The sequence below is a fragment of the Capsicum annuum genome, chromosome 10 (genome assembly GCF_002878395.1).
Source record: "Capsicum annuum cultivar UCD-10X-F1 chromosome 10, UCD10Xv1.1, whole genome shotgun sequence".
NCBI classification, from domain to species: Eukaryota; Viridiplantae; Streptophyta; class Magnoliopsida; order Solanales; family Solanaceae; genus Capsicum; species Capsicum annuum.
The window spans coordinates 99,560,870-99,575,191 of record NC_061120.1 but is presented as its reverse complement, the minus strand read 5'-3'; the positions used below and the strand labels follow the sequence as shown (position 1 = coordinate 99,575,191).

The 14,322-nt window shown below is 38.3% G+C and overlaps 1 protein-coding gene across 24 annotated transcripts in view; it reads left to right on the top strand.

The window, feature by feature from the left end:
- The window catches only part of LOC107845531 (DNA mismatch repair protein MSH5), a 78,501-nt gene that overhangs the window by 47,092 nt on the left and 17,087 nt on the right, over nt 1-14,322 (top strand). For 18 of the 24 annotated variants that reach the window (XR_007045819.1, XR_001666879.2, XR_007045814.1 and 15 more), the window contains 4 exons: nt 9,403-9,464; nt 9,819-9,880; nt 12,109-12,162; nt 12,264-12,349. Coding sequence is in view for 14 of the 24 variants with exons in the window: in XM_047398075.1 (XP_047254031.1) it covers nt 9,403-9,464; nt 9,819-9,880; nt 12,109-12,162; nt 12,264-12,349 (264 nt within the window). In the remaining 10 variants the exon portion in view is untranslated. Of the gene's footprint in view, nt 1-9,402; nt 9,465-9,818; nt 9,924-12,108; nt 12,163-12,263; nt 12,350-14,322 lie in introns of those variants that run through there. The other 6 variants (XM_016689907.2, XM_047398080.1, XR_001666880.2 and 3 more) reach the window with 5 other exon arrangements.

Sequence of the window (14,322 nt, the reverse complement as noted above, 5' to 3'; positions counted from 1 at the left end):
GGAAGGCTCTCACTTGAAAACTTTCCCAAGGCAAAAATTTTATTGTGTCAAACCACTGATTGGAGAGAAACAACATCAAGAACGGAAAAATATATGTGAACTAATAGATGAAGATTGTGGTTAAAGAGGCAATATATGTCTGAAGAAGCGGCAATAAAAATCGGGTTCTATTTACTTAACCCTATTTATTATTTTATGAGTTTTATCCTTTGTGATTTTGTGAATTACTTTCATAAATGGTAGGGTAGATGATTTTGTGATGATCTTCCAATGCTTGATAATTTTAGGAATTATATTTACTTATGTGTTCATTGTGGATCATTATTCTTGCATAAAGATCATATGTGTAGTTTATTTCAAGTCATGAGATAATATGAAGTATTTTATTTATGAGGGTCATGTTAATACTTGAAAAATATTTTTATAATTTTGAGATCATGAGAATAGATGGTATTTATTGTTTGATGTCGTTTAAAGGTTAAAGAACTTTATGAGTTTGATGTTTTTAAAAGAAGCACAATAATTTTGTGTAGTTTACCTAATTGGGAATTGAGTTTCCATGTGTGATGGTTATGACTCTTGAAATATTTAAAATGTGTGGGGGCGTCTGACACGTGATTAGAAGTCAAAATTACACTTAAAATTAGTTAACATATATTTGAAGAGCATAAACTATTTGAGATAGTTAATATGCCTTCGCTTTAGAATTCTTAATGAGTATTGTCATATTGTGTGATCGAAAGAAATCATAAGAGATTTTATGTACACATTTTAAATAGAGGATCTTGGAGAAATTGGTAGTATGTTGGGTATCAAGATTAAATAAAATAGTGGGGGTAATGTGTTGAGTTAACCTCATTACATTGAGAAAGTGCTAAATAAATTTAGTCACTTAAACATAAAGAAGTCGATACCCTATTTGATCCTAGATCGAGTGAGCCCATTATGATGGAAGAATCCTGGCTATAAACAAATGCTATTGGAAGAGCCAGTAGTTGAGTTTTGACTGTCTTTAGAGAACTAAAGATTATCAATATGAAGAGCTGCTTGATTATCACATACAAGTTCCATCTTACCAGTTTCTCCAAATTTTAGTTCTCTCAACAATTGTTTGATTCAAACCAGCTTGCAAGTTGCTGCAGCCATTGCTCGATATTCTGCTTCGGCACTAGATCGAGCAACTACACTCTGTTTCTTACTCTTCTAGGACACCAAATTACCTCCTACTAAAACACAATATCCAGAGGTAGAACGTCTATCAGAGGGTGATCCTGCCCAATCAACATCTGTATATCCAACGATATGCTCATGGCCTTGATCCTCTAAGAGTAGTCCTTTATTTGGAGATGACTTCGTATATCACAAAATACGAATAACTGCATCCCAATGACTATCACAGGGGGAAGTCATAAACTGACGTACAACACTTACAGAAAAAGAGATGCCAGGTCTAGTCACTGTGAGATAATTCAACTTTCCAACCAACCGCCTATACCTTCCAGTATCACTGAGTGACTCTCCCTGTCCTGGCAAAAATTTAGCATTTTGATCCATAGGAGTGTCAATGGGTCGACATCCCATCATTCCTGTCTCCTTAAGAATGTCTAAAGCATACTTGCGTTGAGAAATAATAATACCTGATTTGGACTGAGCAACCTCAATACCTAGAAAGCATTTCAATTTGCCAAGGTCTTTAGTCTAGAAATGCTAAAAGAGATGTTGCTTCAAGTTAGTGATACCCTCTTGATTATTGCCGGTGATAACAATATCGTCAACATAAACCACCAAATAAATACATAAATTTGGTTCAGAATGGCGACAAAACACTGAATGATCTGCTCCACTACGAATCATGCCAAACTCTTGTATCACTGTGCTAAACTTTCCAAACCAGGCTCGTGGGGACTGTTTCAAACTATAGAGTGACTTGCGCAGGTGGTCTCCTTCTGCAATTTCTCCTTTTTGAGGGGTATCTTTTGATGTTGGTCTCCACACACTGCCATGGTCCCTCAAAAAGACTCTGACAACACCTATTTTCTCCCATACATGCTCTCTCTCTCATCTATAGTTTGGAGCATAGACTCCCGTTATGTGACATTTATAATCCTGCAGAACTGCCTCCAAAATGCAGGTAATAGTGTACGATCCTATTTCTAGTAGTTCCCCTCTCCAAGATCTACTATCCCATATCATCAATATGCCCCCTCTGGTGCCACTCGCCTGCAGACAAGCATATTTGACCCATTTTCCTCCCCATATTTCTTTCATGATATCTTGCATCCCCCCCTCTAACTTAGATTCTTGAAAGCAAATGATATCTGCCTTCCAGTTGAATATTAAACTCTTCACAAATCTCCTCTTTTCCCACTATTCAATCCCCTATCATTCCAGGACATAAGTTTCACCTTCATTGTAGAGCTTTGATCTCTTTCCCCTTCTCTATTTTCCCATCACTTTTGAAATTAATGTCAAAAGAAGCAAGACTTTTCAGTTCCCGAACCCCCTTGTACCTAGGCCTTTTACTGATGGAATCACTTTCCATTTTTTAAGCCTGTCTGCAGCTGTCAGTTTGCATAAGAAGCTCTAATGACTCCTCCTCATGCCCCCGAAAATCAATACCAAATATCTTCCCCAGCTTAACTAAATTCTTCCTTACCCACATAGATATCTCTTTTTCATTTTGAATTGTAAGAGTCAGCTCATTTTGAATTGGTTCAACATCCTCCACCAATCACTCTTCTATTTGCTTGTCACTCTGCATCTCTAGTATGAAGTGTTGTTCCTCCTGAATTTCTAGAGAGAGATCAGTCTTACCACTGCTTTCCTCCATCGCTTCCGTCTCAGGTAGACGTATTGCATTGTCTCTTGGGTCTGCAACTGGAGTACCCTGGCCTACATAGACTACATCTACTACTATTTCTGATTCCAGAAAACTTCTTATAAGAGTTGGAACTTGCTCCTTTGTTTCAAAACCTAATGGATCAAAAAAACCTTCCTCTCTTGGGCCTGATAAGTCATTGAAAATGACATTTGCACTACTCTGTTGTCCCGACCCAAACAATTTCTAGAAAGGACTTGGGTCTCCATGTCCTTAACACGTGACTCTAGGGGTTCATTTTAAGAAACCCCACCTGTCAAAAGTGCCCCATGTTACTTTTCTGAACTCTGATCTATCAGAGTTCAGAACAGACTTTTGTCCTTTTCCAGTAGAAGACAAATCTTTTACCCATTGGTCTGATGTAGATGGAGGACCTTTGGACTCTTTGCTATACTCCCCAGCTCCGGCAACTCCAATTGATGATTTCTTCCCCCTGCCTGTGTCAAGTTCTAAAATCGAACTTTCTTTTCCACCCAAATAGGAATAAAAAATTCTATTCCGTCTCTTACAATCGATACCTCATTAGGGAAACTTTGGCCATCACCTCTAATTTTGGTTCTTGCCCACTTCAAGTGGTTCTTCAAACCTGTCTCCTCCTCAGTTTCAACCCAATCTCCACAGAGGTTCCCAATTTTTGTGAAGATGCATTGTGATCATATCTGTAGTGGCACTCCCAAAGCTCTTATCCAAGTGGTTTTGGGGTTTTTATTGGAGTTTTCATATCCTATTAGTGGGTTCCACCGTTGAAGATTGATTCTGATCTCTCCTATCTCCATTCCCTCTGAATGATTTGTTCAACCATGTTCCTGTTCAGAAATTCGAAAAGGAACATGTTTCTGGCCATTTCGTAGATATTGATCCTAAATATAGCTTTCCAAGTGACTGCACTCCACCTCCTCATGTCTAATAAGGATGGAAGCTCTGTTTCTCCCTTTTTGAAAGAATCCACAGTGCATCTCCTGGAAAGTCTAGTGTCTTTTGCCCCAGGTGACACTGTAACTTGAAGGTCGCCTTCGTTGTACGAGATCGTTGTCTCTCCCAAGGTATTTGACTTCCATTTGCTTTCCCCGACAGCTTTGACATATGGCAGATCCCTCTTAAATAGTCTGGGTTGTACAACATTCTTCAGTTGGTGAGGGCATTGAATGAACCTCTCTATCTTAAAAGCTACCTCACTCCATCCCTCATTTAAAGCTAGCTCTGGGACTATTAATACTGACCTTTCCAGACCATTTAGAGTAAGAATGCTCATGAATCTACCATATTCATTCACTTTCCTTGTGCAAAAAGTCTTAGAAAATTTTTCTTTGTATTTCCATCTTCTGATCCCTTTCTCCTTGTCCTTAGATGCTTCCTTGAGGATAGTACAGAGCCATTTCATGACTTACACACTCATGGAAGATCTCATTATATTGTGGCTTCTCTTTGCCCATTCAAACCAGACATCTCTCCCCACTGTCCATCTACTGTTATCGAAAGACTTGAAGTCGCCATTGAAGTAGATCCTATTTTCTCCCATCAGTGGTCTTAAAGAATTAAGAATGAAAAGAAAAGAGAAGAAGAAGGGTTAGCTACCATGGGAAGCGGAAGCTTAAAATAGAAAGAACGGATGTTTCCTGCAAGGAAGGCCGGAAAAGGGATTGTCCTTCCTGCTAGAAAGTAGGAGAGAAGGGATCTTGGGAGTCGTGCCAGAGAGCAATAGAAGCCAACCTTTTTTGTTGCTAGTTTTTGTTGATTCTCATATCTGCTAGAATCAAGTGATTTGATTCTGCATGTATTTGCTTTCCTGTGCTATAAACTTTTAGCTCTGAGATGAATAAAATATACACCTTTGGTACCAATTTCACATGGTATCAGAGCCAACATTTTTGCTTTATTCTTATGTTGCTGATGACTAAAACAACATTTACTGGACTACGTCACCCAACGACATTAATAGAAGACGAGAGTTCCGTTAATAAAGTTTCGTCCAAGACAACGATGAACCAATGCGGCAATTCTTCTCATTTCTCCTTTCAGGTTACTTCTCACAAGCTGAATAGAAAGAATTATTTGGAATGGCCGCAATTTGTCAGTTTGGCAATTGATGGTCGAGAAAACTTAGGCACTTGACTGGAGAAACGAGAAAGCTTGAACCAGGAGCCCTGAAAATGAAGGCCTAACGTTCAGAAAACTCGATGGTAATTGCTTGGCTACTAACTCCATGGAATCTACCATAGGTAAACCATATTTATTTCTTCCCAAGAGACTTATTCTGATGTAGAAAATGTTTCTCAGATTTTTGAATTAAAAATTAAATTGTAGAAAACGAGGCAGGGGGAGAGAAGTGTTATTCTTTACTATAATGAGATGGTTTCCCTGCGGCAAGAAATAGATCAATGCTATAATGATGAATGAGAGTGTTCGAAGAATAGCGTAAAACCAATGAAAAAGGAAGAAAGTGGGAGGGTTTATCTGTTTTTAGCAGGGTTGAACCAAGATTTTGACAAACTGCGTTCTCGACTTCTTGGGAAAAATCCACTACCCACTCTGAGGAAAACATTGTCTAAAACTAGGCGTGAAGAAACAAAGAGGAATGTTATGCTAAAAATAAATTCCAATCTGGAAGCAAAAAATATAAAGTCATTTGCTTTAGTTGCTGTGAAAAATGAGAATGGTAAGAAGAAGAAGCCTTGATGTGATTTTTTCAAAAGCTTCTGGCACACTCTTGAGACTTGTTGGAAAATCCATGGAAAACCGCCCAACTAGAACAGAAAAAAGGCCAGAAAACCATGGCAACCAGGCCTTTCAGTGCACCAGTGAAGAATCGGGGCTGAAATCTTCTTCAGAAATGGCACCATTCACTAAGGAACAACTAGAGCTACTGCACAAACTTCTCTTATCTTAACTCCAATCCAGTAAATCTAATCTTTCTACTCCTGCTTGTTCGTTTATCCAAACGGGTAATGTACCATGTGTTTTTTGAGTACAGATTCTAATAGTATAAGCTCTTGGATCATAAATTCAGGGGCTAGTGATCACATGACATGAAACTCCCATTTTTTCTCGATTTATACTCCTTTAGCAGGAATAAAAAAGTCAAATTTGCTGATGGTTCCTTCTCAGCAATTGTTGGGAAAGGGACGGTCAAACTAACCTCTTTTTGACTCTTTTTGATGTCCTTCATGTTCTAAAATTGTCTCATAATCTTTTGTCCATCAACAAATTGACTCAAAACCTTAATTGTCGTGCCATTTTTAACGATATTTCATGTGTGTGTTTCATGACAAGGTTTCGGGGAGGATGATTGACAATGCTGGAGAGTCTGAAGGTCTCTATTTTTCTGAAGATTACGACCATTTAGTAAAATTTAGTTCAGCTTGTTTGAACTTTGTTCTAGTTGATAATAAAGTCATGTTATGACACTATAGACTTGGTCATCCTAGTTTTCATTATTTGAAACTCTTGTTACCACAATTGTTTATGAATAAAACTGCATCCACTTTTCAATGAGAATTTTGTGAAATGGCTAAATACAACGTTCATCTTTTTCATCCCAGAGTTACCATGCCACAAACCCTTTAAGTTAATCCATAGTGATGTTTGGGGACCTTCTCGGATAGCAACCGTAAATGGAAAAAGGTGGTTTGTGAGTTTCATAGATGATCATACTAGACTAACTTAGGTGCGCCTATTGAAAGATAAAGGGAAATAAAACATATATTTGAGGCCTTTTATGTTATGGTTGAGACACAATTTCAGGAGAAGATTCAAATTTTTCGGAGTGATAACGGGAGAGAGTTTTTTAATGACTACTTAAGCAATTTTTCACTTCTCAGGGAATAGTGCACCAAAGTTCATATGCTGATACACCCCAACAAAATGGAGTAGTGGAGAAAAAATAGGTATCTTATGGAAGTAACTAGAGTCTTAATATTCACAAGCAACGTCCCTAAATTTCTTTAGGGAAAAGCTCTTTTGACATCCACCTATCTTATTAATAGGATGCCTTCCCGTATTCTAGATTTTAAAACCCCTTTCAGTATGTTCAAGACATACTTCCCTACTTCTAGATTGACAACTGATTTATCTTTAAGAGTTTTTTGGTGTAGTGTATTTGTTCATGTTCATGATCATAATAGAAGTAAACTTTATCCACGTGCTAAAAAATGTGTTTTTGTTGGCTATTCCCCTAGGCAAAAGGGTTACAAATGTTATGACCCAATTACTAGAAGGTTATTGTTACAATGATCTCACCTTTTTTAAATCACAATTGTTTTTGAAACCCATCTTCATGGGGAGAAACATATTGAAAATTCGAGGGATGACAAAGATCTTGACCTCACATGTGAGTAACAAAGGATCTAGGTTTTATGATAGATACAGGAAGTAGTTTTGGGGTAATACCAACCTAGATAAGGTAAGAGATCCCAACTTAAATAATGAAAATAAAGATATTAAGACAATAGAGCATTTTCATGATACTATCAATGACAAGAACTGGGAACAAACAAAGGAATTACAGGTTTACTTAAGAAGAAACTGAAACCAAGAAAAAGAGATCAAGGACTCTCATCAGAACTAAATGTCCGCCCCACAAGATCTCACTGATCCACAAGGTAATTCTCCAAAACCTAATTCTGATTTACCCGTTGTTGGTTTAGACCTTGATCTTCCAATTGCTAAACGTAAAAGGGTAAGAAAAGTCGCCAACCATTCTGTGTCAAATTTTGTGTCATATAGAAACTTGTGCCCTTCCAATATAGCTTTTGTATCTCAATTATCTGGAATGGAGATACCGAGAAATGTACAGGTTGCTTTGAACACTCCCAAGTGGAAAGAGGTAATTCTTGAGAAGATGAACGCTCTGGAGAGAAATGGAACCTGGAAAATGGTAGAACTACCACATGGAAAGAAAATAGTGGGTTGCAAGTGGGTGTTCACCATTAAATTTAAATCAAATAGTCCCTAGAGAGGTATAAAACATGTTTGGTAGCAAAAGGATTCACTCAGACTTACGGGATTGACTATCTTGAGACATTTGCTTCAGTTGCCAAGTTGAATTCAATAAGGGTTCTTTTGACCATTGCTCCCAACCTTGATTGGCCTCTCCAACAACTAGACGTGAAGAATGCATTCTTGAATGGAAAACTCGAAGGAGTCTACATAGACCCTCCTCCAGGTTTCAAAGAAAGGTATGGAACTAGAGTGTGCAGGCTAAAGAAATCTCTCTGCGGACTCAAACAATCTTCAAGTGTTTGGTTTGAGAGGTTTACTCAGTTTGTGAAAAAACAAGGGTACACTCAAGGCAAGCAGATCATACCATGTTCATTTGACAGTTTGTATGTTGATGATATTATAACAACAGGAGATGACTTGTTCGAGATGAAGAATTTAAAGAATCAGTTGGCCACGGAATTTGACATTAAAATTTGGGCTAGTTGAATAATTTTCTTGGCATGGAAGTAGCGAAATCAAAAGGAATTATGCTGTCACAAAGAAAGTATGTACTAGATCTTCTAAAAGAGACAGGGATGAGTGGTTGTCGTCCCGCTGAAACACCTATTGATCCGAATACAAAATTCGGAAATTAAGAAGGATATTTATGTGACCACAGTCAATATCAAAGACTATTGGGGAAGTTTATCTACTTGTCACATATTCGACCTGATATAGCTTTTGCTGTAAGCTGAGTCAGTTAATTTATGCACTCTCTAAAGGAAGAGCACCAAGAAGCGGTCTGCAAAATCCTAAGATATCTTAAAAATTCTTCGAGGAAAGGATTGTTTTTCAGAAAAAGTTAGCATAGGGGCATTAAAAGCTTTACAAATGCAGACTGGGCAGGTTCTACTACCGATAGGAGGTCTACACTGGATACTGTACATTTATCTGGGGAATTCTTGTTACCTGGAGGAGTAAAAGGTAGAATGTTGTATCCGCAGCAGTGCTGAAGCTGAATACCAATCTATGACCCATTGGATTTGTGAAATGATTGGCTCAAGAAAATGATGGAAGAACTCAAAAAAACATTTGGTATACCTATAAAGTTGTGTTGTGATAATAAAGCGGCCTTAAGTATTGCTCACAATTCAATTCAACATGATAGAACAAAACATGTTAAAGTGGATAGGCACTTCATAAAAGAGAAGACTGAAGAAGGGAGCTTGTATATGCCTTTCGTCCCAACAAATCAGCAAATTGCAGATATTTTCACAAAAGGCTTGTTTAAACCAAAATTTGAAATTCTTGTAAGCAAGTTAGGCATGACATATATTTACATGCCAACTTGAGAGGGAGTGTTGATTTGTGAATATTTAAGATTTGATTTTGTATGATCTTAATTGATTTAATAAAATCAGATCTGCTTTGCTATAGATAGGTTAGGTAATTCGATCAAATAATTATATCTTGATTCTCATATCTACTAGAATCAAGCGATTTGGTTCTGTGTGTGTTTGCTTTCCTGTACTATAAATTTGTAGCTTTGAAATGAATAAAATGTACACTTTTGGAACCAATCTGACACATGTGAAAATCATTTTCAGGCATGCAAGTCCTCGGTCCTTATGTTTAATGGATGAGTTTGGTAAAGGCACCCTTACAGAAGGTTGGTCTTCCAAATGTCTGGCATTTCTGTTTCTGATTCTAAATCTTTCATTTAAATTGAATGTTGAAATGATGTAGAAAATCTTTTGAAACATGATACTAACCTAAAACCAATTGGATTGATCTGCTGGTTCATGCTGATCTCCAGCTGTTTTGTACTGGTTTTCATAGACATTTAAATACCTACCCAGTGATCTAACTTGTCCTTTCATATGGGCTTCTGCATAATGACTTGAGGATTTTTTGCCTCTTGTAAAAGGATTAAACAACCAAATAAAGTAGTAATCTTTGTTTTAGCTCACAGGCTATCTATTTTTGTTGGTTGTCTCATAGTCTTTTTGGTTATTCCTTTCAGATGGTATCGGTCTCCTTGGTGGAACCATAAATCACTTTGCATCATGCTATGACCCTCCAAAGGTCTGGTACCACTGCCCTTTATTTACATCGGATGGATGAGCGTAAGTGATTTTCCTAATGCTCGTGAGAATTGTGCTGGTAATGGTTAAGCATTGATAGCTTTTTAGGTACAATAAAATAATATGAGAATGAAAAAGAATTGACAATATATTGTCATCTGCATGGATATTGTACTGACAGAACTGAAGTTTATTACTTTCTGAAAACCGTATGGTTTGCTTGTGTCATCATTTGATAGTAACAACAACAACAACCTACCCAGTGCATTCTCACAAGTCAGGTCTAGGGGGTTGATGGGGGGAGGGGAGGGGGGTAAAGTGTACGCAGTCTATACCACTACCTCATATGAAGTAGAGAGGCTGTTTTCGGTAGATCCCCGGCTCAGGACAGATAACAGTATAACAAACCGGAAAAAATCATAAAAGCAAACTATAAGAAGGGATATCACACCGCTAGATAATAAAGGAAACAAGACACTCACAAGGTAATACTATAAACTAGCTATTCAAAACCATAGGCATCACCAGAACATGATGAACAAGAGACTACAAGAAACTAATGGCACAGACACAAATAAAACACTCTTCCCTACTAGTACTAATGTATGCGTACCTACTAAACCTCTACCCTAATCCGTGTCCTCTACACCTTCCTATCAAGGGTCATGTCCTCCGTACGGTGTAACTGTTCCATCTCATGCCTAATCACCTCCCTCCAATATTTCTTCGGCCCACCTTCACCCCACCTAAAACCATCCATAGAAAGCTTCTCACACCTTCGTACTGGAGCATTCTTGCCTCACACCACCGTATTAGAGCATCCGTGCCCCTCCTCATCACATACCCGAACCATCGGAACCTTACTTCCCGTATCTTGTACTCTACCAACGTCACTCCCACCTTCTTTTGAACAATCTCATTTCTAACCCTATCTCTCTTTGTAAGTCCACACATCCATCACAATATCCTCATACCCGCCACCTTTAACTTTTGGATGTGGGAGTCCTTAACTGGCCAACACTCCGCTCCATACAATATAACTGGTCGGACTGCCACTTTGTAAAACTTACCTTTAAGCTTAGTAGGCACATTCTTTTCTTATCACACAAGACTCCTAAAGCGAGCCTCCATTTCAACCACCCTGCACCAATAAGGTGCGTGACATCCTCGTCAATCTCACCATTCCCTTGAATCATAGACCCAAGATACTTGAAACTCTCCCTCTTCTGAATGGCCTAAGAATCTAGCTTCACTACTACGTCAGCCTTATGCAACAAATCGCTAAACTTACATTCCAAGTACTCCTTCTTGGTCCTGCTCAATCTAAATCCTTTAGACTTAAGGGTCTGTCTCCAAACCTCCAACTTATCATTAACTCCTCCCCAGGTCTCATCAATCAGTACAACATCATCAGCAAATAACATACACCACGGAACCCCCTCCCCCCCAAATACGCCACGTCAAAACATCCATCACCAAGATAAATAAAAATAGGCTAAGAGTCGATCCCTGGTGCAACCCTGTCAAAAAGGGAAAGTGCTCCGAATCTCCTTCGACCGTCCTCACACGAGTCTATGCGCCGTCGTACATATCTCTGCTTCATTTAACGGCATTGTTTCTCTTCTTCTGGGAAAACCAGTCACAGTTGTTTTGACATTTTCTTGAGGCTACAAAGAAATTGAGTGTTTTATGGATGCTTAGGACCAAATGCTCAATTCATGAAAAGCAACAAAATGTAAATTGCAGACCCCAGACCTTTTTGACACTCTGTCACTATCCTAGTTTAGTAATCAAATTTGACTTACTCTTCAAACAGAGCGAGCATCTTTTCCCTTCCTTTTGCACTCCAAAACAGTTATTTCTAGCTTAAGCCATTGCCGGTAAATTACCAGCAACACCTCCACCAGTCCATCCCCTCAACACCAACCGATATGTCCACCACAAAAGATACAAAAGTGCTGCATCACAATATTTCAAGAAAAAAACCAACGCGATGAGCTTTTTGATTGTAGTGGTGACCAACAGCCACCAACTCTCGGGAGCTTCCAGCTCGTTTTTCAGTTGCCACTTTACATATTTTGCTACAGGTCTAGTGACGAGTTTAGACAGCAAAGGTTCTTGGAAATGCAGTAACCTAGTTTCTTGATAAAAGTTGTCCCTCACTACATGTCTTGAACTTGTGTACTACTATGTTAATGGAAGTCTGTAGTCATAATGGTCTTTTTGCAGGTCCTGGTTTGTACTCACCTGACGGAGATATTTGATAATAGTTGTTTACTGGAGGTAGTATGTCAATGCTTTTGCCTGATGTTTCTTATTTGAAGTCATTTTAAAGTTTTCCAAGTTGTTGGAACCAACAAAATCCGTAATTTGATAATTTTCAGTTAGACAGAATCAAGTGTTACACTATGAGTGTGCTAAGCCCGGATAAAGATTGTGCCAATGTTGAAGACCTTGTATTTCTTTATAGGTATGCACATGCTGCACTTTTTACCTGATTCCAACTAAAAATCAAACTATTGCAAGAAATGCGCATTATTCCTTGTTTACCGTTTATTTGATCCTATGGTCTTGAAACAAATTATTTTTGACTATGTTTTCTTAAAATTTATTTTATTTCCTTTTCAACTCCACAATTAGTTATCAGTGACACTTTTATAATCTATTCATACAGATCTCTAATTTTAAAAGTTAGTGACAGATAGTAGGTTCATAAGATCAAGTCAACCCTTGTAACCTCAAAATTATTCATTAATTTGGGTCCATTGAAGCATCAATTACTATCTCTCTTTTCTTGTTTCTTCTAATAATTTATTTTTGAAAAAATAAAGGCATAATACATAAATATAACCCTAAACTTGACACCAAATTATAACATTGACCTTAAATTTTGACAGTGCACAAGTAAGCCCTTTAACTATACAAAACCCGAACAAATAAACACTCTGATTTTGCAACTTACACGCGTGTACCTCACTTGCGCCTACGTGGATTAGTTATCCACTCAGATGCTACCACCTAATAAAAAAGATACATTATAACTATGACCTTTAACTTTGCCAGTGCACAAGTAGGCCCTTTAATTATACAAAAGCTGAACAAAAACATCCTTCAATTCTAACTCCGACGCGTGTGGTTTTGAGTGTATACACACATTTTTCCACATAGGATTGGAGTGTTTATTTGTTCAGGTTTTGTATAGTCAAATGGCCTACTTGTGCACTGTCAAAGTTTAAAGTCAATGTTATAATTTGGTGTCAAGTTTAGGGTCATATTTATGTATTATGCCAAAAATAAAAGTATGCTTAGTTTGCAATAATAGTGATTTATGTTGATCTATTTTTCAGGTCTTGTACCTTTGATCTCTCGGGTACCATTAACTCTAAATGGTGAAGTAACATTAGGGTTAGTCACAAAACCCCCTGTGTAGTATAGCACAGGCCGTAGGATCACCCGGTGACAATGGTTCCCGAGATGTATTCCTAGAAACAAACTATTATGTAACCACATTGAAGTATAAAATAAATTTAAAATACAATCATATAGGAAATCTAGCACTGTATTGTTGCACAAAAAGGAGAAGTGTCACGACCCAAACCAGGGCTTGACCGTGACGGGTATCTCAAGTCCCACGTAGACCGGAGATCACCCACTGCCTCAACCAAACCAAACACATCATCCCCCAAGGTCGGATGAATTTTAAACATATAACAAGATAGCGTGCAACAAGCTTAAGGAATTCAAAACAAGTCCATAACCAATGATCGATGACCGGCCAAACAACCGACCGACACTGCCTAATAACCACAGTAATCCAAACAAAGCCTTCTAAACCAAGAGCCAAGACTCAATATCAATAAAGTGCCGGGACATGCCCCCGACTATAGCTATAAACAAGTCTGAACAGTCTGAGACATAAGATACCAAAACATGAAATGTAGACTTCCGATGTATGGAAGTTCATCACTTCAATGTCAACTCACGAGCTGATTCTGAATCCTAATTGTTAAGTATCCCACATAGGAAAATGGATAGGTAATTGGTCTCCTTATATGGACTTAGACAATCCTCTCCTCTTGAGTTAGCTTTTGAGGTTGAGTTAGGCCCAAGATTCATTCTTTATATTGTATCAGAGTCAGGCCCATCCCAAATCTTTGTTCACCGATGTTGGGCCCCATATTCTATTGTCCACGCTCCAGTTGACGAGGCCTGGGCGTGCGGGGAGTGTTAAGTATCCTACATAGGAAAATGGATGGGTAATTGGTCTCCTTATATGGACTTGGGCAATCCTCTCCTCTTGAGCTAGCTTTTGAGGTTGAGTAAGGCCCAAGATCCATTCTTTACACTAATCACTAAGCAAGAGGAGTAGAAGTATGACCAATTTCGGCACCGCGTGGGGATACAACGTCCGAAGATGGTTAGCGGAGTGAACATTAGCATGTA